The 26,345-nt window shown below is 36.0% G+C and overlaps 1 protein-coding gene across 2 annotated transcripts; it reads left to right on the top strand.

The window, feature by feature from the left end:
* The first annotated feature begins 432 nt into the window (after positions 1 to 432).
* dhx38 (DEAH (Asp-Glu-Ala-His) box polypeptide 38) lies at positions 433 to 26,345 on the top strand. 2 transcript variants are annotated; one of them, XM_058782585.1, is made up of 28 exons: positions 433 to 616; positions 1,480 to 1,849; positions 2,450 to 2,661; positions 2,740 to 2,886; positions 4,030 to 4,192; positions 4,310 to 4,428; positions 5,271 to 5,350; positions 6,254 to 6,409; positions 6,492 to 6,653; positions 6,748 to 6,855; positions 6,953 to 7,074; positions 8,559 to 8,696; positions 8,820 to 9,006; positions 11,251 to 11,436; positions 11,650 to 11,790; positions 11,871 to 11,981; positions 12,881 to 12,997; positions 13,088 to 13,195; positions 13,277 to 13,389; positions 16,376 to 16,584; positions 18,088 to 18,242; positions 18,364 to 18,519; positions 20,063 to 20,197; positions 20,280 to 20,405; positions 21,465 to 21,560; positions 22,049 to 22,170; positions 24,797 to 24,912; positions 25,458 to 26,345. In XM_058782585.1, exons 2-27 carry the CDS (start codon positions 1,533 to 1,535, stop codon positions 24,876 to 24,878), a joined length of 3,768 nt encoding a protein of 1,255 aa, XP_058638568.1. In that variant the 5' UTR covers positions 433 to 616; positions 1,480 to 1,532; the 3' UTR covers positions 24,879 to 24,912; positions 25,458 to 26,345. The 2 variants fall into 2 exon arrangements, with proteins under 2 accessions (XP_058638568.1, XP_058638567.1); XM_058782584.1 differs by having other exon boundaries at positions 24,797 to 26,345.

Raw genomic sequence — 26,345 nt, 5'->3', positions numbered from 1 at the left:
GATTCAATCGATTCACTTGAATTTATCAGTAAGTATGCCAGTAACTAAACCAGTGCCTCTGCGACATAGAAATATAATTATTTGTGTGGTTCTGTGCTTTCACACAAAGCACATAATTGAAAGAAATTAAAATAAATGAATAAAATTAAAGTAAATAATGAAATATGCTGGAAACTATTCGTTGTTAAGTCTGACTCGTTGAAGTGAGTCGGTTCTTTCGAACGGGTTGATTCAATTACATCGGTTAAAAAAAAAAAAAAAAAAACATTCACCAATACGCTAGTCATCACGCAAAATTGTTTTGGTGGACGAATTCAACAAATTCGAGTCACCATATGAATCAAAACCTCCATCACAACCAGCATGTGGTCGGATTGACTGAATCATTTGAAACAACCGGTTCACTAAGTGATTCATTCAGGAGTCGGATGGGACGTCACTGGGCTGTGAATGCTGGGATAGTAATGGCGGCCTACTGTACACATTGTTGACGTTTGCCGCTATGCTATTTCGTTGAGTATTTTTATTATATCATACATTACAGAAGTTTTATCATACCGTGTAGAACTGATTTGAGGAACTTATGTGACTGGCTTCTGAGGATATCTTTTGAAAGGTAAACCCGTTTTTTTTTCTCTCTCTCATGAATGAATAGTGCCACAGTACTGCTTTACATTAACAAACATATCAAGAGGTTTATCATGTAAACCACTGAGCCGTTTAACCATAAGCTACACCCCTCTCTGTTTCTTATAAACGTAACGTTAGATATATGATAGTTTTTATATAACGGCAGCGGTCGTTTTCTGATCAGATTTCTATATTATCAGTTCAGTTAATGTTTTTTAACCATACAAAAATTTACCGTTGCAAACATAATACTATAGTTAAAAGTTATTTGTAATATTTTAAGACCAAAACTAAGGTATACATATCTATGGCTAATACCTCCATGACTAATGCTAGGCTAGCTGTAGTGATCTATTGTATATATTATATGTAATGATATTGTGAAAGGAACTATCAGTATTAGAAATCACATTTTCTAGTGGCAAAACTTGCCCCTTAAATTGTTTAGGGGCATTTTAGACAAATTTAAATGACAAGTTAACACTTACCCCCTGTTTCACAGACAAGGCTTAAGCTAATCCCAGACTAAAATGCATGTTTGAGCTGTCTCAACTGAAAATATCTCGCTCTGACATATCTTAAAATATGTCAGTGTCATTGTTCTGTGTCAAGATGCACACCTTAATGTTTTCTTCTAAGGCATTTTTGTAAAAGTTGCTTAAATATCTTAATTTAACTAAGCTAAGCCTGTTTGTGAAACCGGGCCTTAAAGTTAACACACAAGTTTACTTATCATAAATCACATGTAATCATATTAATGTCATGTTTTATCAGCATGTGTTTACTAGGATCATAAAGGATCATGTGCGTTTTTGGCCCAAATTAGTAACTCTTGGCAACCTCTTTTAGACACTTTACCAGAAATCCATCAGCGGAGTACTGTGGTCAAGACCTCAGCAGAGATGGAGGATGATTCCTCCCTGCATCGACTGGAAGGGAGTGACCCCAGTGTTCAGGTCGGGGGGCTGATCGTGAAGAAGAAGAGTGCTTCATCAGAACAGCATGTGTTCAGAGCACCAGCTCCACGCACCTCGCTCCTGGGCCTTGATCTGCTGGCCGCACAGAAACGCAAGGAGCGCGAGGGGAAGGAAAGAATGGATGATCAACCCAAGAAATCCAAGGTGTCGTCCTACAAGGACTGGGACGAGGGAAAAAGCGATTCGGGGTCTGATGATGAAAATCAAGAAGATGACGATAGCGGGAATCAAAAAAAGGAAAGGTGGGTTGTTCTTAAAAAAAAATTATTTGTTACATAGACATCAGTTTTGTTTTTTTTTCTTTTAAAGAACAGTGGGCCTTATTCACTAAGTGTGTATATACACTTTTTTTGGGGCGTGAAATCTGCATAAAAACAATTATGATTCATCATTGATTTTCATAATAAAATTTATTCTAAATTTCTGAAAAATGTAGGAACAACTGAAACAATAAATACACAAATATGCTCTGGGTCTCCTTGTAATTACGTTAATTTTTACTTAGTTAATCAAAAGTGTAGGTGTATTAAAAAACTAAAATTTACAAAACACAACTATAAAGATTAACTATAAAGAAAACAGAAAATATAAAAACTAAATGTAATTCAATATTAACAAAAATATAGTAGTATATCAATGATGCTAAATTATGTATATATATTATATTATGTACTTTATTTTTGATATATTTTATTTTGATATATTTGTTATCAATATTTTTATAATATTTTTCATTATTTTATTATCCACAATATTCCTAATGCCTCCCATGTTAAATATCAAGGACACATATCAAGGAAATAAATGCAATGCAGTCATGAGTTTGTCACATGCTTCTGCAGGAAGTACCGTGTCACTGGATCAGAAACGCCGTCAAACCCAGGAGGAGTTAGTGAGGAGTTCAAGCAGAAACATCAACAGAGGGAGAAGGACAGACGTGAGCATGGGGTTTATGCGTCCTCCAAAGAAGACAAGAGCAGAGACAAAGACAGATCCAGAGACAGGGACAGAGACCAAGACCGCTACCGTGACAGAGACAGAAGACGAGACAGAGGTAAGTCAGGTGCTCTCGGCCTGAGAGATCCCTCCTCACCGCGTCAGGCTCTGATCTTGGTTTTATGGCTTTGTGCAGATGAACGGGAAAACAGCCGCAGCAGTCGCTCTGAGCGGGGTGATGGCAGCGTGAGGAGTGAACGCTCCCAGAGGGACGGCTGGTCCGACCGCATGAGCCGCGGTACTCGCCGCGATGAGCCCGAATCACCCCGCAACAGACCCAAAGGTCAGTCACGCTCACAGATGTGCTCAGAACACACTGCCCTGATCAGTTTTAGGCTGGCCGCACACTAGAGGATTTTAAGGGTGATCTTAAGCCTGATTTGCACCCCCGAACGGGGGGGGTGTGGCCCGATTTGCGGCGTGTCTGAAGCGATTTTTTTGTCCAAAAAAAATCCTCTACTGTGTGGTGTCATTACGGTTACTTAACTGCTCCCGATCGAGACGGAGTGTCCCCGAACTCAAATCGTAAATCACCCATACTCTTTTATTTTTTTTATTTTTTATACTTTGTTTTTCACTGTGAAACGGAACACGCGCCGGGAGAGCCAGCTGACAACGTTGATTGTCCTCTATTTGTTTTTCTTCTCTAGTCACGTTTGATCTCGCGAGTGTCCGTGAGATCTCGTGTCACTGTGAAATCATTCCTACAGTCGACAAGTGTTTGGTTGAATCCTCTAGTGCGTGCGTTTAGAGGATTATAAGGCTAAAAATCGCTTGAACTGTCATGTCTGTGGTCTCCCATGGTTTTAAAATCGTTTAAGATTTGAAAATCGTCTAGTGTGCGGTCAGCCTTAGTACTACTAAATGTGCTAAATGTCATTTCCTGCATTATTTGTTCCTGAGATTGACCCAAGTGGAACATTGGGTCTCATTCACCAAGCTTGAGTACGCACAAATTTGTGAATGTGCCTCCAGATGATTTTAAGAACAAATCACAATTCACCAAAAATTTCATAATAAAATTTGTTCTAAATTTATGAAAAAATATAGGAACAATTGAAACCACACATAAGCAAAAAGCACTCATTCTGTACGGCCTTATAACTGTATTAAGAAGTCATAATACATCCTAACATGACTATAATTATAGTGAAGTATATTGCATTAATTGTATTATATAATGTATATATAAATTAAATTTCATCTTAAATTCATTCCATCATATTCAGTGAAAGAGTGAGAAAAGCTGCTTAATACTACTACTACTTTTTTTTCTTCCCCTCCAAAATTCCATTTTCCCCTAAATTTTGCAGCCCTAATCCTAACTATAATAAAGCTAAACCTAAAATCTGATTTCAAAAGCTGCAGTACTGTTCCAGGAGTTTGGGTAAATGATGGATCAAGTGTGTTTCATATGTCCACACAGATTTGGCCACTCCGTCACGCTCCAGCTGGGATGAGGATGACAGTGGATATGGCAGCTTACGCCACTCTCACTGGGAGAGCCCGTCTCCTGCCCCCTCACACCGGGAGAACGACCGCTCCGAGCGCAGCCATCGCTCAGTCCGAGACAGTGAGAGGAGAGACAGGTGTGAATCACTTCATCAGAGCCTCAGCGATTAATGCTGAAGGTTATTTGTGCTGACGTGGCTTGTGTTGTCAGAAGGAGTATTAGTAGATGTTACACTGTCACTTTTGTTTTTCAGGTCAAGTAAATCTCAATATCCAACAGAAACTCCTCTACCAACCCCATCATATAAATACAACGAGTGGGCCAGTGACAGGAAGCACCTTGGCTCCACTCCACGCCTGTCCCGAGGAAAAGGTAAAGACTCCTCCAAGTTCTTTTGGTGGAGATTGTTGTTATTTTGTATGTGATTTTTAAAATATTTTTTTTTTTTTTTTTTGTGTGTGTGTGTACTACTTAACTCAGATTTTTGCTTTTATATTTTTAAACTTTATTACTACTGTTTTTACTTCGTATATATTGATTAATTGAAAATTCAAAAGTATGTTACTTTCCAAAGTCTAGATTTATTGTTTTTTACTTTTTTCCAGTCTATTTATTTGCTTTTTAATATTAATAATTTCCTTATGTATTTTATATTTGTATTTACTTAAGATTATTTTTTAAATATAATTCCTAATACCTAACATCTTAAATATAAAGAACATGTATTAAGCCAATGAATAACGAACACGATTAATTAGGTGCAATTAATTAATTAAATGATGTATTGACATTTTTTTGTACTTATTTTTTTTTTTTTATACTTTCTATTCATTAAAGAAAAATAACACTTCCACACACCAGGCTAAATATGATCAACTAATCATAAGAAGAAAGGTTTATTAAGTAACAAATCAGCATTTTGGAATGAAGGATCATGTGACACTGAAGACTGGAGAAATGATGCTAAAAATTCAGCTTTGCCAACGCAGAATTAAAATGTCATAAAATAGAAAACCGTTAATTTAATTGTAATGATATTTCACAATATTTCTGTTTTTCAGTGACATAAATTTAAAAACAAGGCTGTATTTCACATAGCCTTGGTGAAAAGACTCTTCTTTCAAAAACAAAAATCTTGCCATACTTACTGAATCTTTTTGAACAGTGTTGTACGGCATCTATGGTGTGATATTTATATGGACTCTTGTTTTTAGGTGATAAGAGGGAGGATAGAGAGGACGGAATCCTGTTTAATAATGAAGAAGAGAAGGAACAGTGGGAGGAAGATCAGAGGGTGAGTGCTTAAACCTCATGCAGTCATTTTCCTCTTCAAATGCTATGTTTATGTTCGTAGGATTCCTAATATATGTTCCTGATCTTAATGTGTGTGACTTATAAGTGCATACTATGTTAAAGAAAAAACAACTTGGCTTGTTTGTTTTGTATTCTATATAAAGTTGGATATATATTATATATATTCCAAGCTTTGGCAAAATTATATTTTTTACAGTCATGCCAATAATGCAATTTTGAATTGAATTGAATTATATCCAAATTTGTCCACATATATACAGTACACACACGTGTATATATACACACAGTGAAACCAAAAATGATTCAGACACCAGCTATAATTTTTGATATTTTTTTTTACTAGTGGGAGCAGGACACTATAGTTAATTTATGTAAGTGAGGATAGCTAAATAAAGTAAACTGTGACATATTATACCCAAAAATTCTTCATACAGTGGACTACCAGTAAAATCGATGAATATTTGGGACCAAAAATTATTTGACACTTTGACCTGACCATGTTTTGCTTAAGTGTTTTTCTTTTAATTGCTAATGTGATCTTTTTACACCACAGACTGAACAAAATGAAGCATTGCTTAGTAATTGGTTGACCTAAATTGGTATTATCTAATTGTGTACTTAAATTTAACAGCCGACAGCTTTTCAACCTAATTCATTACATACCTTTCTATCAAAGTTATCTGACTCTGTTCTTGTCATATATATATATTATTATTATTATATTTTTCTTTTTAACATTTTCTAAACTATAGCGAATAAACTGTGATAATGTGAGAAATTTGAAAGTTGTTTGAATAAGTTTTGGTTTGACTGTGTGTATAAACATTTCACGTTCATTTCACAATGTTATTTTGGTGAGCACTCACTGTGTTATGTCCAACAGCAAGCTGATCGAGACTGGTACATGATGGATGAAGGTTTTGATGAGTTCCACAACCCCTTGACATCCAGTTCAGAAGAATATGTGAAGAAGAGAGAGCAGATCCTACAGAAGCAGACCCAGAAACGCATCTCAGCGCAGAAACGGCAAATCAATGAGGTACCGATGCACATCCTCACCCATCTGCACCTTAAAGACCTCAACACGTGCCATGCTTGCTCACATATGTGTTTCTCTTCAGGATAATGAACGCTGGGAGACCAACCGCATGCTCACCAGTGGAGTGGTTCAGCGTTTGGAGGTGGATGAGGACTTTGAGGAAGACGGTGCAACCAGAGTCCATCTGCTTGTCCATAACCTCGTGCCACCCTTCCTGGACGGGAGGATTGTCTTCACTAAGCAGGTACAGATGTCTCTAAGCATGAATGTGCTTATTTGTGTGTCACTAGACTCATGAGTCTTTGATTGATGCTTTTGTGTTTGTCCTGCGACTCCAGCCCGAGCCGGTCATTCCAGTGAAAGACGCGACCTCAGACATGGCCATCATCTCCCGCAAGGGCAGTCAGCTGGTCCGCCGACACCGAGAGCAGAAAGAAAGAAAGAAGGTGCACAGCTGGTTTTTATGTTTCATTTACACTTGTCTCGCTCCAAGGCAGTAGTGTAGATATAATTGTTGTTACATTTGGTTCTTTCACCTGACAGGCACAACACAAACACTGGGAGCTCGCTGGCACCAAACTGGGTGACATCATGGGAATCAAGAAAACCGAGGAGGATGGATCAGATGGAAAAGCTGTTGGAGAAGACGGAAAAGTGGATTACAGGTTAAATAATGTCACTTAGGCTTAGTTCACACTGCAGGTCTTAATGCTCAGATCGGATTTTTGCTGAAATCCTGAATTTTTTGTGCTGTTGTTCACATTGTCATTTAAATGCGACTGCCATCAGTCTCATGTGTGAACCGTATATGGTGCAGAAGGAGACGTGACGTCAGACGCAGCGCACTGTGTTTGCGGTAATAAAAATGGATGCTGCTCGTGTTAGTGCATGTTTAGCAATTTTTAAGTTAATGTGCAATCAGAGCCTAAATAATGAAGTGATAAGAAGAAGAATATTAAGAAGAAGGAGAGCACGATTTCCTTCAGTGCAGAATTTCAATGACGTAAAAATCGCATGAAATGCGACATGGCCGTTCAGACAGAAGTCGCATTGCAAAACATCGGATATGTATCTGATTTAGGACCACATATGAAAGTGGCTTGGGCCTGATATGAAAAAATCGGATTTGTGCTGTTCAGACTGTCATAAGAAAATCAGATATGGGTCACATTTGGGCAAAAAGTCGGATTTGGGCTACTTTAGCCTGCTGTGTGAACCTAGTCATATATCATTTTCTGATTCCATCTATATTTACAAATATTTATATTCATTCCCTCTTGTAGACACATTTGTGACCCTGGCCCACAAAACCAGTCTTAAGTCGCTGGGATATATTTGTAGCAATAGCCAAAAATACATTGTATGGGTCAAAATTGTCGATATTTCTTTTATACCAAAAATCATTAGGTTATTAAGTAAAGATCATGTTGCATGAAGATATTTTGTAAATTTCTTACAGTAAATGTATCTCAACTTAATTTTTGATTAGTAATATGCATTGCTAAGAACTTCATTTGAACAACTTTAAAGGCAATTTTCTCAATATTTTGATTGTTTTGCACCCTCACATTCCAGATATTCAAATAGTTGTATCTCAGCCAAATATTGTCCTATCATGACAAACCATACTTCAATGGAAAGCTTATTTGTTCAGCTTTCAGATTATGTATAAATCTCAATTTTGAAAAATTGACACTTAAGACTGGTTTTGTCATCCAGGGTCACATTTGCTCATGATCTAGGTATGATGCATGGCAAACTGTCATCACTACTGTTCAAAAGTTTGGGATCCGTAAGATGTTTTTGTGAAAGAACTTCATACTTTTATTTCTCAAGGATGCATTAAATTTATCATAAGTGACAGTAAAGACATTTATAATGTTACAAAACATTTCTATTTCAAATAAATGCTGTTCCTTTGAACTTTCTATTCTTTAAAAAATCCTGAAAATAACATTTATCATGATTTCCACAAAAATATTAAGCAGCACGAGTGTTTTTAATATTGATATTAAGAAATGTTTCTTGATCAGCAAATCAGCGTTTTAGAATGATTTCTGAAGTTGTTTCCCCCAAAATCAGCACGTAATAATTTAAAAAACATCTGTAGATTCTTCATGGGGCTCTATCTTATCTTTCATCTTTTCAGAGCGGAGCAGAAGTTTGCTGATCACATGAAGGAGAGGAATGAAGCGAGCAGTGAGTTTGCTAAGAAGAAGACTCTGTTAGAGCAGAGGCAGTATCTGCCCATCTTTGCTGTTCGCCAACAGCTGCTCAACATCATCAGGTTCTGACACTAAAATCAGTTCACTTATGTGCTTCCTTAAGAACAAACTCTGCCACTAACTTTGTGAGCTCATGTGTCTGCTCACCCGGTATGCTGATGTTTTTCTTTGTGTCTCTCTGGTAGGGATAACAATATTGTGATTGTGGTGGGGGAAACGGGCAGTGGTAAGACGACTCAGCTGACGCAGTATCTTCATGAGGACGGTTACACCAGCTATGGCATGGTGGGCTGCACACAGCCCCGCAGAGTGGCAGCCATGAGTGTGGCCAAGAGAGTCAGCGAAGAAATTAACAGTAGCCTGGGAGAAGAGGTTGGTGCCTAACATCTTGTGTGCCTGAACCAATTTTCTGTACATTTTCTTGACAAATATATTAATATAATGGAGAAATACTGCCACCTGGTGGATTTGAAGTGACTTGCATGTTATATTACCCAGAAGCCAATACTGAGAGGATGATGTTTTCAGGGCTGGTTGAAAAAAATTACAAAAAGCATCCCCTCTGTAAAACCACCATTCCCTCTTTCTATCTCCTTTGGATTATTAATGTTGTGTGTTATGTAGGCTAAAACTTATCATGCAAATGAAATGTTAAAATTCTCTACTTATGATAGCCTAATTTAATGGCGATTGGCCAATCAGAACTCAGTACTGTAACAAGCTGCGCACAAGCTAATGCAAGGTTTGGTCATTTTTCACGCAAAATGGTTCACGCACAACTTTTGAATTACTTTAAAAATAAGACAACATACGGTATGGTTTTCCTTGATTAGAATTTAAAGACATTCCCCTGACATACTGTGCTGTATGTGTGATTGTGAGGTACTGATAGACGATAGCAGAGCGGACAATATCGAGTATGTCACCGACTTTGCAAAAAACAAACAAAACACGTTTTGAGAGTCCAAAAGCATTCACAGTGCGATGAAGCCTAATGCATTTAGAATGCATTTTATGTTTTTATATTCACAAGCAATGTACTTTTCTGAATATCAGCACATGTGCGCGACCACAAATGTGCTATTAATTTTAATACAACAGTGCAGAGAGACACAGTGTTTCGTTCCTTGAATTAATCAGTTTCTGAACTAATCGAGTGAGCCAGTGATTCAACGGTCCATTCAGACCGTTATTCTAATTGAATCAGCTTTTTGAACAAATCGTTTAAGTCATTTATTAAAACAGATACTTGCTGCCACCTACTGGCAGTTTTATGGTCATATTTATTTATTCATGACAGGCCTAAACCAGTCAAGGTGCCAGCACAAAAACACATTCAGCAAAATATTGTTTAATTCCTTCAATTTAAGGCCCAGAAGGAAAAAAAAACGTATAAATAATAGTTCATTTAATAAGGCAAATTTTTCATTAAATAATGAGATTTTGTAAGCTGCAGGACATTGGATATTGCAGGATATTGTTGTCATTAAAGGTGAAGTATGTAAGATTGACAGCTAGCGGTTGCAATCCGCCCCGGAACGCACATTTCAGAATAGAATTACTGGCTATAGCATTATTTTTCAGAGAAACAGCTATGTAAACATAACATGTTTCCTAAATATCTGCAAACATATTATGTTTTTTTTTTTTTTGCCTTTAGAAGAGTCAAAAACTTACATACAGCACCTTTAACTAAAACTAAACTAAAACCATAAAAAAAAGTTAAATATTATTCTGTTATTTGAAATAAAATAAATGTTAACTGAAATAATAATAATAATAATACAATTTTAATTTAGTTTAGGTTGAAGTACTTAAATAACTAAAAATAAAATTAATTAAAAAATGTATAGACATTAAAAAAAAATAATAAAATGATACATAATTTAAACTAAAATATCACTGATGTGAATAAGTTTCTGTTGTATGTTAATATAGTAATGCCATTGTTGATTTCTAGATTCTGTTTGGCATCCATGAATGGCCTGTTGACCAAAAAGAAAGTGTATATATTATAATATCTTGAAAATGTTACAATTTTATATATGAATTGTAAAATATACTATGTATAAATATGTATGTGTTAGAATGATTTCTGAATAATCATGTGACACTGAAGACTTGAATGATGGTGTCACAGAAATAAATTACATTTTAAAATATATTAAAAATAGAAAATAATTTTAAACTGTAATACTATTTCATAATATTACTTTTTTTGCTGTAATGTTATTCAAAAAAATACAGCCTTGTTTCTTGAGCAACAAATCCATATATTAGAATGATTTCTGAAGGATCATGTGACACTGAAGACTGGAGTAATGATGCTGAAAATTCAGCTTTGCCATGGCATGCATAAATTACATTTTAAAATGTTAAAATATAAAACAGCTATTAAAATTTTAATAATACCTTACTATATGTCTGTTTTTACTGTATTTTTAACAAACAAATGCAGTCTCTGTGAGCATAAGTGACTTCTTTTAACAATACAAAAAAAATCTCATAATTATTCCAAACTTTTGACCAGTAGTGTATATTATTGTAAAACTGTATCGTTATAATAACAGCACTTTCCATAGCTAAGGTTTTTTTTCTCTTTTATGTTTATACCAGGTTGGTTATGCCATCCGTTTTGAAGACTGTACATCAGAGAAGACTGTAATAAAATACATGACGGATGGGATTCTTCTGAGGGAATCTCTGCGGGAGTCAGATTTGGACCACTACAGCGCGGTAATCATGGACGAGGCCCACGAGCGCTCCCTCAACACTGACGTGCTCTTCGGGCTTCTCCGAGAGGTGAGCCATTACGGTCCATCTGTCTGTCCTCCACTTTCACATCAATCCATAATAAAAACTGTTTTCCCCATAGTCAATTTTAATTGGTTTTCATACACTAATTTGATCGCTGCTTATATGGATGGTTAAAGAGTACTGTCGAATTTAGATTGTGATACTGATGAGTCATCTTCTCCCTTCTTCCTTTTATCAACCTGGCTTTTGATTACTTAGGTGGTGTCTAGACGCTCAGACTTGAAGCTCATTGTCACATCTGCCACCATGGACTCGGACAAATTTGCAGGATTCTTCGGCAATGTTCCTATTTTCCACATTCCTGGCAGGACGTTCCCAGTGGATATCTTGTTCAGCAAGGTGAGGTGTTAATAGCGTCTTTAGTTGAAGCTGAAGCTGGTTGGGGTGCTGTACTGACGCTGAGTGTTGGTGTGACTCAGGTTCCTCAGGAGGACTATGTGGAGGCGGCTGTGAAACAGGCCTTGCAGATTCATCTCAGCGGGATGGTGGGTGACATCCTCATCTTCATGCCTGGTCAGGAGGACATTGAGGTTAGGAGATTCTGTAGTCACGCAAATGATGTTATGAATGGAATTGCAATTTATGTACACTTCTGTTTTCATTGATCAGAAATGCAGTAAAAACAGTAATATTGTGAATTAGTCATGTTTTAATTTGAATATATTTTAAAAGTCTAATTTATTAATGTAATGGCAAAGCTGAATTTTCAGCATCATTACTCCAGGATCAGTGTAACACGATCCTTCAGAAATCAAACTAATACTACAACAACAAATCTTTTGCTGCTTAATATTTTTCTTGAAATCATGATTCAGCATTTTTTTCAGGATTCTTGGATGAATAGAAAGCTCAAAATAAAAGCATTTATTTGAAACAGAAATTCACTTTAAATGACACTTTTGTTCAGTTTAATGCATTATTTTTGGAATAAAAGGATTTTTTTTTTTTTACCCCTAAATTTTATATAAATGTTTCCACAAAAATGCAAATAACTGCTTTCAACATTGATAATGAGAAGAAATGTTTCTTGAGCACCAAATCAGAATATTTGAATGATTTCTGAAGGATCATGTGACACTGAAGACTGGAGCAATGATGCTAAAATATTGAAGAAATTGTTGAAAATTCAGCTTTGCGGTCAACGGACTGAATTAAATTGTAAAATATAAAACAGTTGTTTAATATTTAATAATATTTTATAATTTGTCTGTTTTTAAAAATGTTATTATTACAGACTTTTTAACTTTTGACTGGTAGTATTTATGTGTGATATTCATATATGTGTGTGTATATATATATATATATATATATATATATATATATATTCACACACATAGATAAAAAGGTTAGTTAGAAATGTAGTTATTGATATAGCTTGCATTGTCTAATGAGGCAATGCATAACACAAATGATGTTTATGCTGCTGCAGGTGACGTCAGATCAGATTGTGGAGCGGCTGGAGGATCTAGAGAACGCTCCGGCCCTGGCAGTGCTGCCCATCTACTCCCAGCTGCCCTCGGACCTGCAGGCTAAGATCTTCCAGAAGGTAAACCTTGGTCTCTGTTGGAAAAGATTCTGATCATAAGACAAAACGCTTTAGATGGTTTATGAACTAAACCTGTGTGTTTATTGTCAGGCTCCTGATGGAGTGAGGAAGTGTATTGTTGCTACAAACATCGCTGAGACGTCTCTGACTGTGGACGGCATCATGTTTGTGGTGGATTCTGGTTACTGCAAACTGAAGGTAAAACCATGTGAAACTGCTTTCTTTAATAGGGGAATGGCACATCTGATACTAACAGAATTATTACTTTGTGTTGTTTAGGTGTTCAACCCTCGCATTGGCATGGATGCGCTGCAGGTGTACCCCATCAGTCAAGCCAATGCAAACCAGCGGGCTGGAAGAGCAGGAAGAACAGGCCCGGGGCAGTGTTACAGGTAAGTACAGATCAGTAAAGACCGCTGATCTTTCTTGAGCAAAGGGGCGCACACAGTTTTCAGTTTATGACAATGGCAAATTTTATAGTGGGTCTAAGTCAGACTTGGAATGATGCTGTGTTAAAAAAATGTAAATGATTCAGAGAACTGAGAATCAAAAATCTCAATTGAGAATTGAGTGTCCCACTTCCATATCAGATTGGTTAACAACCTGTCAGTCGCCCTCATTTTCCATGATTTCATCGTGATTTTGTTATTTTATGTTCAACTTTTTAGGGATGACCAGATTCAAAAAATATAATTATTTTGAAACAGTTGTTACTAATGATACAGTTAAACTGATTCGCAAAGCAAGTGCTTCATTTTTTGTAACAAATTAGTTTGGAAGTAAAACCATGTGAAATAAGTCGAAACTTCATCAGTGTTATTTTAGTATCACTGACTGTCAGCTTTTGATATTTTGACTTGGATTTTATTTTTATAATTTGTTTCATTTTAATTTTATTTAGTTTTAGTAATTTTGTTGTGTTTTTGTCATTTTTTTATTATTATTTTAAACGTCTATATAGTTTTTTTATTATTATATATTTTACTATATATTTTATTTATTAATTATTTTAGTACATTTTTATTTTTTTCATTTTAGTACTTCAAGTGTAACTAAATGAAAATGAGAAATGTTTCCTTCACCGCTAGCTGAAATATAATAAGTCATTTATAAAAAATCTTTAATTTAGTCATTTTATTTATTTGAATTTACGTTTTTTTATTTACTTTTACGTTACGTGATATTATTATAAAAATCATGTTACAAAAAAAAAAGTGAAATCTAAAATGCTGTGCAGTGTCTTTTTATTATTTCAAAAGGCAGAGGAAATTAGTAGTGGAAGTAGTGACGAGTCTTTTCTTTCACATTGTGATATACATCCAAGTATGACAGATTAACAAAAAAGAAATACTAGTTAATTTCAACAATAGAGCGGTACTTGGTAGAGAAGGCTGTCGTTTCCACTGGAAGATCCAGTTAGGATAATTTGATGAAAAATTCTGAGGTCAAAAAACGAGAAAGTAAAACACATGCATGGATATATTTTTATTTCATGATGACTTTATGGCGAAACTTGAGTGATTGAAACAGCAAGTCATTTTTTTGATCCGGTACTTTGGAACGAATCATCCAAATAAAGCGAATCGCTCAGGTGTCTCTGTAGTGTAAATACAGACCCTGGCCTCTCTCTGCTCATACAGGCAGATGAACGGCGTTCCTTCAGATCACCAGTCCCTTTTTTCTGAAACCTCTATCAGTCAGGCAGGGCGACCGCAGGAGGGGGACGGGACGGTAATCTTGAGAGGATTTCACGCAGTTTAATTTTTGTTTACACCTCTGAGAATGTGAGACAAAGGCTCCTGTGGGCTTTTTGACTGTGACCTTTTTCCAAATCTGCACAGTCCCAAAGATGCGGCGACACGCTGTCTCGCTGTTGTGCGGTCACACAAAGGAAACGCACGCAGGGGATTGTTTTGCCTCCCTGTGAGTCTCTGGCTGTTCGTGAAAGTGTGTGGCACTTGCCGGATTAGTTACATATATCCTCTACCGAACATCTGTACATCAGGAATCAATTCTGTTCAGCCAGACGCTTTGTAATGCGGCCAAAAGCCGTGTGTATGTGTGTGACATGCGTGTTAAATCTATAACTCAAAAGCTCTGGCTGTGATTGTGGCATCTTCACAAGAGCCAGTAGGACTGATATGCATAAATGCATATGTTGTACTACAGAGCTTCTTCTTCACACCATCTTCTGAGGAATTATCCATTTAGTTGAATAGCTGCAGAAATCTGCTGTTCTCTCAGATCTGTCTCTATGGCGCGGCGAGGAGAGCTGTGACATTTTAAGATGCTCAGGGGTAGTTTGGGAATGGCTCATTGTTATGGGCTTCCCTCTGGATCTTTTAAAGAAGGGATGTTGGAAACTTTTTTTAATGGTGTGCTACATGCATCTGTCTGATTTATTCTTTATTCATCAAGTCTTTATTTGGACCTTTTACATTAAATATGCTTATTCTGATTCTTTCCTAGACTCTCACCCACTTCGCTTTATTTTATTCTAATACTTACTTATAAAATTAATAATATTATTCATCAGACTGCTGCAGTGAAGCAACAACATCACAGCTAGTCAGAACTTATTTAATGTGTAATATAGTTGTTTGCATTGCAATTTTAATTAAAAAATACAAACTATTAACTAAAATATAAACTTATTTTACTATTATTTATATACTAATACACTATTCATTCATATTTCAATTAGCTTTTTTTAGTTTAGTTTTTGTAATTTTAGTAAATTTCTAAAAAAAAAAACTTTAGAAATGTTTCTTTAAATGAAAATAAGTGGTTTTTTTTTACATTTTCATCTCTCTCTCTCTCTCTCGCTCTGTGTATATAAAGATTAAACAAAAATATTCTTAATCATTGAAGTTTTAATAACTCAAATTTACCCAAAGTTTTAAATATATGGTGACACTTTAGATTAGAAAATATATTCATAAATATATATTTAGTGAAATATATTCACTAAAATATAAGTTTCGGTATGGGGTAGAGTTAAAGGATCTAGAATATGGTCGTGCAGAATAAGGCATCAATATGTGCTTTATAAGTACTAATAATCAGCCAATGTGCTAGTAATGTGCATGATCAAAAGCAGGTAGTTAATAGTGAATAGTGTTCCCTATACTATGGTTAATAGTTCGGAAAAATCAAGATTTTTTTTTAATATAAGTTGTAGAAGCCCCTTATGTTCACCAAGACTAAATTTAATTTAATTTAAAAGGACTTATCTACGTTTTCTATAGTGTGTAAGCTCCCTAACAAGAAATACCCTGGATTTTTCTCTGGCCACTGCGTCACATTGGGTTTGGACATGTTAAAATGTCTATAGCAAATGAATTGACCTCTCTTACCTTTTGTGTTGGTCCACTTCAGGTTATACACTCAGAGTGCCTTCAAGAATGAAATGCTCACCTCCACTATCCCAGAGATCCAGCGCACTAACCTGGCCAATGTTGTGCTGCTGCTCAAGTCACTGGGAGTTCAAGAACTCCTGCTCTTCCACTTCATGGACCCGCCGCCTGAAGACAACATGCTGAACTCCATGTACCAGCTGTGGATCTTGGGAGCGCTTGACAACACAGGTGAGACCACCAGCCTCAGACACTGCCCTGAGAAAGAGAATCCGCATAAGACCACATAAACCTTTTGTTTTTACTTATTGTCCTCCTTTTGACACATTTTATTCAAAGGTACAGTCAAGAGTGAATCTGTTCTTAGAGTTGAACTGTGCTATTAGATAATAGTGTCAAGAACTTATTTTGGGCAGTGTTTACAGTGAAATAAAGTATTTCATGTCAGCAAGAAAATCAAAATGGTTAATTCTTAGTTTTTATAGAATATTGGAGTATTTTATTAGAAATAATTTATTTGCAACACCCACTTTCTATGTTCCAATGGACAAAATCATGTCCAGCCCTTCATGTTTTTCTGAGTCTTGAGTCTTTCACTCATTTATACGGCACAATAGGGAAGAAAAGTTTTAATTTGCGTTTCATGCTGACTTTTTTTTTTTTTTAATTGTTGCACATGCTTTTCATATAATTTTTGAATTATTGGGTAATTAGTGTATTTTATTTCATTCAGTGTGTATTGTCAGCAACATAGTCTAATATTGTACTCTGAAAACATAACATTGCGTGTTAGCTCAAATTTAAACCATAAATAAACATGTTCATTGTTTGAAATAAAAATGAACATTAACTGAAATAAAATCAAATCTAAAAACATTGAACTTATTTTATTTCAGTTAGTTGCCAAGGCAGCGTTTCTCATTTTCTTTAGCTTAAGTTAAAGTACTAAAATAACTAGAACTAAATAAACTGAAAACAGCACAGACATAAAACAAAAAACTAAAATAATAAGAATGGCAAAAACTCACAACAAAATTACTAAATCTTCAATTAAAAAATTAAAAGGAATGAAAAATGAATGTGATCAAAATTAAAAAAGAAAATATAAAAATATCGAATCTAATCCAAATATTGGGAAAAAATACAGTAGTATATCAATAACACTGATTCTGATATATTCACTAGATTGTTTGGATATATCGGTGTTTAAAGATAAGTGATGGTAGTGACATTATTTTTATTTGGGGGATAAAACGCTGAGTTCTTTGAGTTACTCTCAAGTGTATCTTGGATTCTAGTTGGGTAGATTGAAACTTGTTAAGCGCTGCAGTGAAGTATTAAGGTCTTACTCAAAGTTCAGCTGTAGCAACTGAAGTAAAACTGTCTGTGTGACCAGAGAGGGATCTCAATCTCATTTCCTGCGTATCTCTCGGGGTTTGTGAGGATTTGACTATGTGGAGCACTTTTCTCTCTAGCTCTCGTCTCGTGTTAACAGCAGATTATTTCTGATTAAGGCTTACCTGCCCAAATATCTGCTCTTGCTTTTCACGCCGCTCTCTCACTAATCTTCTTAGTCTGTCATGTAATCTTTGAAATCTGAGCTTCTGAAAAAGTTTGATCAGAATCTCAAAGTGGAACCATTTTCCCACCATCAGCACTTTTGAAAGATGTGCTGTCTAATCCCTTTTGACTTTTGCCTGTATTTGAGGATGGTTTCTTCTCGTCCCTGTTTAGGCGCTCTGACGCCCACTGGGAGGCTCATGGTGGAGTTTCCTCTGGATCCGGCTCTGTCTAAAATGCTGATCGTGTCATGTGACATGGGCTGCAGTGCAGATATTCTCATCGTCGTCTCCATGTTGTCCGTGCCGTCCATCTTCTACAGACCAAAGGTACCGAATGTGCATTGTGTTCTAGTGTTCTTCGCACGCTCAAAGGCATAAACAGACTCATAACTAGAACATTTTGATCTGTAAATGTGGCAACCGTTCAAATCTGCCGTTACTTGTCTAGGGTCGAGAGGAGGAGAGTGACCAGGTGAGAGAGAAGTTCTCGGTGCCTGAGAGTGATCACCTGACCTACCTCAACGTTTACCTGCAGTGGAAGAACAACAATTACTCCAGCATCTGGTGTAACGATCACTTCATCCACACCAAAGCCATGCGAAAGGTACCTTAACTTGAGGCGTCAAGTTTAATCAAATTCAATTTATTATAGGGCAGTATCATTCTTTTTGTTATTTTATTTCCCTGAAGCCCACATAGAATGGTAGCCAAAATAGTTTTGCATAAAAAATTTTTTTTTTTAAAAAGGCAACGTCTCTGCTCATTACAGGTAAATGTGCATTTTTTTGCTTTTTTCCTCTTCACACGGGGAAGTGAGTAGTAATATAAGCTGCATTTTCAACAAGCTTTGTATGTGGGCGTGAAAGTTTGCTTACAACAAGTCTGAATTGAATGATATTTTTAATTATTTTTTCATTTTAGTTTCATTTTTATTCATTTTATTACGTACTGATGTCATTTTCATTAGCTTTAGGGTTGTTATTTTAATAATACCATTTAGGTTTAATCTTTCTTTCTTTCTTTCTTTCTTCCTCTCTCCCTCCATCTCTTTCTTCCTTCCTTCCTTCCTCCCTCCCTCTCTCTCTTTCTTTCTTTCTTTTTCTTCCTTCCTTCCTTCCTTCCTCTCTCCCCCTCTCTCTCTCTCTTTCTTAATTTCTTTCTTCTTTCCTTCCTTCCTCCCTCCCTCCCTCCCTCCCTTTCTTTCTTTCTTTCTTTCTTTCTTTCTTTTGGTAATTTTATTTCCTCATCTTACTTCAGTTCGTTGTCAAGGCAACATTTCTATTTTATTTCCTCCATCTAATATTTATATTGTTTTTTTTATTTCAGCTTTTTCAATTAACAAAAATGTTTTAAGAGTTTTAGCTAGCGATAATATCCCTGTTTAAGGGAAATATTGAGACATAGGTCTTAATCAGAGCAGAAGGTCTTAAATTCCTGTCATGTCACGGCATTAAATATTGCATACATTGCTAACAAAAAAAAAAAATTGTTTTGTCATACAAATTTCTTTAAGTCATCCTTAAATCAAGACTCATTTACTTAAGGGTACAAGATTAAGATATAAAATCTTTTTTTCTGAGAAGTGAGCAAAATTAAGTGAGTTTATGTTTAAAACAAGAACAAATATCTGTCAGTTGGAAATAAAAACTTGTAATCTCTTTGAATTAAATAGTTTTCTAAGCCCATTGGCAGATCTTTGTTCTTTTTAAATCATGAAAAAAACAAGACTACTTCTGTCATTTTGCTTCTGAAGTAAATGTATCTTCATTTAATCATCTTTAGATATTTGCACTGGAAAACAAGACAAAAATACTGAGAAAGAGCATAAGGTTTTTTGCAGTTTGATCGTAAGGTACAATAAAAGATATTTACTTAGTCTAGTGGTTGGAAGCAAAGGTATTCAAGCCTTTTAAAAAGTTGAAAAAGTAATGGATATTGGTTGTATTTTAAAATTTGAAGTGTTGCAAATACAACACATTGTGTTCCTTAAATTTTCTTTATTTGGTCTTTAAAAAAAAGAAACCCTGTAGTAGTTAATTATAGTCTGTCTCTGAAAGCTGAGGTGTGTAATTTCAGCACTAAATAAGTGTGCTTCCTCTTTTATTTTCTTTAGTTTATCATGAATAACAGTATGTGGTGTGTCACAGGTGCGTGAGGTGCGAGCTCAGCTCAAAGACATCATGGTGCAGCAGAAAATGAATCTGGTCTCTTGCGGCTCAGACTGGGATGTGATCAGGAAGTGCATCTGTGCTGCATACTTTCACCAGGCTGCTAAATTAAAGGTACACAACTATTTGGCAATGGCAATTCCGTTTCATCAAGCGGCATGTGAAACCTCTTCATGACGTGTATTTGTTTGTTTAGGGAATAGGGGAGTATGTGAATGTGAGAACTGGGATGCCCTGCCATCTGCACCCCACCAGTGCTTTGTTCGGGATGGGCTACACCCCCGACTACATCATCTACCATGAGCTGGTCATGACCACTAAGGTACTTCTTCCTCCTCAGCTCTTGAATGTGAAGTGACGTCAGTTAGTATGAATCACGGTTTGCTATAACGGTTAGTTAGTGCACATGCCCTGACACATCTGACACTGCGTTCTGGTGCTTATATGGGGGGGTGCAAGTTTGAATCTAGCTTGCAACATTTCTTTATCCAGTTTTTTTTTTTTTTCTTGTTTTTTTTTGTCGTTTTGATTTTATGATTTTGTTGTTTCTCCAATGTTGTATTTATAAAAGTTATGTAAATGACACTTTTAATTAAAATAAATAATAATTCTTATAATTATTGTTAAAATACTAGCACTAAATTATTTAATAGAAATACTGTTTTCTATTTTAATATATTTTAAAATCATTGTAATATGCTGATTTGGTGCTTATTTCTTATTATTATTATCAATGTTGAAGTTTTTGCTGCTTAATTTTAATTAATTTAAAGACATTTATAATGTTACAGAATTGTCTATTTCAAATAAATGCTGTTTTTCTGATCTTTCTATTAATCGATGCTGTTGTTCTTTTGAACATTCTGTTCAACAAAGAATCTTGAAAAATAAATGTATCATGATTTCCACGAGAATATTAAGTAGCAAAAATGTTATATGTAAAGGATAAAGGATAATGTGACACTGAAGTGCACTGAAAATTAAGCTTTGCCCAAACAGGAATAAATTACATTTTAAAATATATAAAAAAAAAAATATTTTAAATTGTATTAATATTTCACAAAATTACTGTTAATGTATATGTGTGTATGCATGTTTGTGGCCGTATGTTGTCCATATTTGTGAATTTGCTCTAAATTGGTTTGAAACTTTTTGAAAATACTGTGAAAACCAAGTTTGAAAACGTATTTATATATGAATTAATTAACATTAAGCCATGCTAAACAAATTTCAGTTTTGAATCCACGCAATCATCTTTTTTGCTTCTGAATAAAAAGCACATTAAATCTTCATGATATTCACAATGTTGAGATTTTATACTACCAACAACATATTATTCAATATAGTGATTTGTTGACATGTATGCGTGTTTGTGTTTCAGGAGTACATGCAGTGTGTGACAGCGGTGGACGGCGAGTGGCTTGCTGAGCTGGGACCCATGTTCTACAGCATCAAACATGCAGGAAAGACCAGACAGGTGAGCAACATCCTTCCTGAACATCACACACAACACATACAAGTACGCCTTTGAGACCCTGGACCACAAAACCAGTCATAAGGGTCAATTTTTTTTTAATTGAAATCTGTACATCATATGAAAGCTGGATAAATAAGCTTTCCATTGATTTATGGTTTGTTAGGATAAATAGGACAATATTTGGCTGAGATGCAACTATTTGAAATCTGAGGGTGTAAAAAAAAAATCTAAATATTGAGAAAATCGCCTTTAAAGTTGTCCAAATGAAGTCCTTAGCAATGCATACTACTAATCAAAAATTAGGTTTTGAGATATTTACGGTAGGAAATTTACAAAATATCTTCATGGAACATGATCTTTACTTAATATCTCAATGATTTTGGTATTAAGGAAAAATCGATAGTTTTGACCCATACACTGTGCTGCTTATGACTGGTTTTGTGGTCCAGGGTCACATTTGTCTCACTCACTTTTGGTCGCTCTTCCAGGAGAACCGAAGGAGAGCCAAAGAGGAGATTACCAACATGGAGGAGGAGATGTCTCTCGCACAACAACAGATCCGTGCACGGAAAGAGGAGCAGGATAGGAAGAACAATCTGGGCAGCGTCAGGTATTTCAGCCATCACTGCTGTCACTCAGAGTTTAGAGTCACTTTCTGCTCTTTAGAGCGACTGCTCGCACTCTCACAAAATCAGAATCGTCCTATTTAGACGGAAGCCATCAAATGGCTGCCGTGCTGAAATACTAATGTCGCAATTTTTGGGAAGGCTATTATCCCCTTCACACCCATCTCTTTCCTCACCTAACATCTCCTTGTCTTCCCCATGATGAGCTTTTCTCACCTCCCGTCTCCACAGGAGAGAAAAAGAAATAATATTGACTCCTGGCTGACCCCCATTACTGTAGCAATTTAAATTGTGCCGCCACGGACGGGGAGGAGAGAGACAGACGCTAATTTTCGGACTAATCCGGGAAATTAATTTTACACACACCTGTCAGCTCCACAAAAGCGAGAAATGTGTCCTGTAAAATAACACTTCATTAATTAATCAGGACTTTTATCTCTGAATCAAAGCCTTCGGCTGACTGTCGGCATGATGGACGTCCTGACAATAATCACATTAAAAGTGGAGATTAGACTTTTGATTTGCTTGATGGGGAGATGGATAATTAAGGTGCCGGCCTCCCTCTTGGGCTCTGATGCCTTCATGGGGTTTTAAATAAGCTGATAGGAAGACGCTGGCTGATCTAAGATGAGATCACAGCTCATCTCACCTGACCGGAGTCCTGCGGGACCCACAGGTCACTTAGAGGACATTTTACATTTCTTCTGAAGAAAGTTCTTTGAAAATCACTGCCATAAAGCGCCTTGAAGTTGTGCTTGGTTGCCAGGGTGTTGATGTGCGGTTGCTAAGGTGTTCTGCTGGTTTTTAGTGATCTGGGTCGATGCCTCCTGATGAGACAAAAGAGTCTTTCATTTCCATTTTCAAATATTTTCATTTTGTTTGATTTTGATGTTAAGATTTTTAAACACATTCTGTTTTTGGAAAAGCGGTAAAATAAGAATAACCATTTTCCTGAAAGTACAAAAAGTACATTCACACAACATTTTTTTTTTTTTCAGGTAAACATGATGTTGTAATTGTGAGTGTGATGTGCCATTCTAAAAATGCAGGGCTCAAGTTAAAAGAAGTTCAGCTTTAGACCTTGCTTTTTCATTCCACTGGCATTTTTAAACGCAAATGTAGGACATTTCTTGAAGTTTAAAGGAATAATTCGGTGTGTTTGTTTCAGAACAGATTCTGAGAAATTTAGCGTTACAAGTGAATGGGTGCCGTGTTTGTAATAAATCCATCAAGATGTTTTTAGCTTCAAACTGTTGCATCCAGCTAAAATGCGAGTCCTCTATCCATAATATTGCTTTCTCCGGTGAAAAAGTATAGCTCAAGTCGATTGTAATTTTGCTACATGTTTGGACACAAAATCTTGTGAACGAAATTTAAACGAAATGTTGTGTCTCGCAGGACCACAGTGCTACATACTAATTTAACATAAATATAAACATAGAACAATAGAAGTAAAAGAAAAACAATTATAAACCTATACGCAGTTAACCATCTGACTATACTTGTACTGTAAATAGTTGACTATGCATACACATAATCTGAGTGAGACTGTTCAAGAACTTTACATAAATACTGTACATGAGATTGTGCAAAAGAGATATTTTAGGGGAAGCAGTGCAAGATGATTTGTAGTGCAATGCACAAGTAAACATATATTATCTTACCGAGTCTTTGTAGCAGGTAGTGTTTATAAAAGTGAAATATGCACAGATCAAGTGAAAACAGTCTAGAAAAGTTCTAAACAAAAATGTCAGTGGATTTTGAACTTTGAGGAAGCGTTATTATGGATTATGGACTCTGCCTTAATGATGGATTTGTTTATTTCAAACATGCATTTTTTTTGCTTCACAAGATGTTAATTGATGGACTGGAGTGGTGTGGATTATTGTGATGTTTTTAATCAGCTTTAACCCATTCACTGCAGAGGATCCATTGGTGGCGAGCAAGTGATGTATTGTTAAATTTCTCCCAGTCTGTGAAGATGAAGAAACAAACTCATCTACATTTAATGGCCTACGTGTGTATAAATGTTCAGAAAATTCTGTGTGAACCTTTAATACTGCATCCGCATAGCAACATGCTGAAAAACACTCAAAATAATGTCTAAATGGAGAAGCGAGCTTCTGCAACCACTCCGTGTAGAGAGTTCTGCAACCCACATTTTCTTCATAAAATGTAAAAGTTCATTGGAATATTCCTTAAGAGAAAAGTATAAAATTGGCTAAAAGTTCAAATGTTGGGATGGCAGGCAGCAGAAAGTGAAGTGATGGAGGTGTGAGCTGAGTCTGTGGTGGAGGAGCAGGAGGGTCATGGCCTGATGGATGTAATTGCTGGCGGTGTGAGGAGGGGAGCGCTGTGCACCGCTGTAATTAAAGATGATAGATCGCCTTGTCAGCTACATCAGACCCTCGTCCCGCAGGTCCCCAAAGAGACAAACTGTCCTTTTCTCTCGGCCCGAAGCTCCTCGTCACCGCTCTGTCTATTCTTCTCATTTAACCTTAGAGCAAATCTCACAACTTCTGCTGCGTGGCACATCACAGTCACACACACAACCTTTCTGTTTAAATTAACCTTCTGAAATAAACACGTCTTTTCATTATTTCCAAACAGGGCAATAAAGATCTGCACCCCAGGAAGGAGAGAGGAAGCGCCCATGACACCAAAACGAACACCGGCCCGATTTGGCTTATAGTGCTCGAAATCTACAATTTCAGCCAGATAATATTGTAAATGTGATTTTATTTGCCACAGTTGCTTCAGTCAGTGCAATGTTATTAAATATGATCATCACTGTGCTTGTCACATGCAGCTTCCAGGTTTGTCCAGAAGTAGGAGCAATTGTATAAGGAGAAAATTTCTAGTCATCATCTCTTCCCCTCAGACATAGTGTTATTTGTGACTCTTTTGGACTGTCTGGATTGAGACGAAAAAAAGGATGCTAGTACTGCATTCATTCAATTTTTAGCCAAATTCAAAAACAAACACATTTGTCCTTATATTTGAACGCACTTGAACTAAATAAAAAAATAAAAAAATCAGCTTTGACATTATGCATATACTTAGCCCAACGACAGGCTTTTTTTTTTTTTAATTATTGAATGTTTGTGTAAACCATAACAGTAGAATTTATTCATGTCCTGCTGTAATATTCACTTTACCATTGAATTATAATTCACGTTCTCTCATATTTGGGTTGTGAAGCACAGCTGTTGTATCATTCTTTCAGAAAACACAGAGCATCCATGAATATTAACTTCCTATACTTTGATAGGTTAATCCCCTGTGGATGAAGCTTGTCTTTGTTATTCTGACAAAAACATTGCTAGAATATTTCATCATTCTGCTGGAATCAACACTGACCAGGCGGCGGTCAAATCCTGCGTCGTCTTTGATGCAATTGGGCTGCAAGTCATTGAACAGATGTGCTGTGTACCGACAGAGATGACAGGCCTCCACTGCTGCGCATTCACACAATCCACATGATCAACTGCTTGCCACCGAGGGTCATTTCACTTGCTTTCTGATTTTCAGGGCTCTGATGCTCTGTTTGTGTTTTTGGAAACTTTGAAATAAGAGGTCTGTTGAACTTTATTATTCTTCATTACTGATGTGTACAGTATGTCTGTATATTCTGTTTCTTTCTTTTGTTGTATGATTTAGATTAGACAGAAGTCAAAACGTGTGTAGACGTGACAAATTGCTTTCAGAAAGGCTGGGAATAACTATTTTTGAGAGTGTAAAAAGTTCATTCTGTGTCTCCTTTGTATTTCAATTTTACTGTTTTATATTAGATATTAAAGAAATGAATATAGAAATGCTTTATTATTTGTAAGTAGTGATTGGATCACTGCATCTAGTGTGTTAAATGTAACATTTAATACATTTGCACAATTAGGGGCTGTATACACAAAATTAATTTTTGCTATCCATTGTGTGGTTTTTCCATTGTAAACATGTACTAAATGGACATCTTTGACCATTGCCCTTGAGTCTTTTTTAGCGTCTCATTTTGTTCCCCAAAAAGTGTTCAAGACAAAAAAGTCTCCTTCCTTAGGGCTTCAATTTCTCATCTGATCCCACATTCCTGGAAATACCATGGAGTTTAAAAAGTGTGATTTCCAGGTCTGTAAAAATCTTGGAAATTAATAAAATATTTGAA

The sequence above is a fragment of the Onychostoma macrolepis genome, chromosome 07 (assembly GCF_012432095.1).
Source record: "Onychostoma macrolepis isolate SWU-2019 chromosome 07, ASM1243209v1, whole genome shotgun sequence".
Classification (NCBI taxonomy): domain Eukaryota; kingdom Metazoa; phylum Chordata; class Actinopteri; order Cypriniformes; family Cyprinidae; genus Onychostoma; species Onychostoma macrolepis.
Note: the sequence above shows the minus strand (reverse complement) of the source record. Positions and strands in the feature narration are given on the sequence as shown.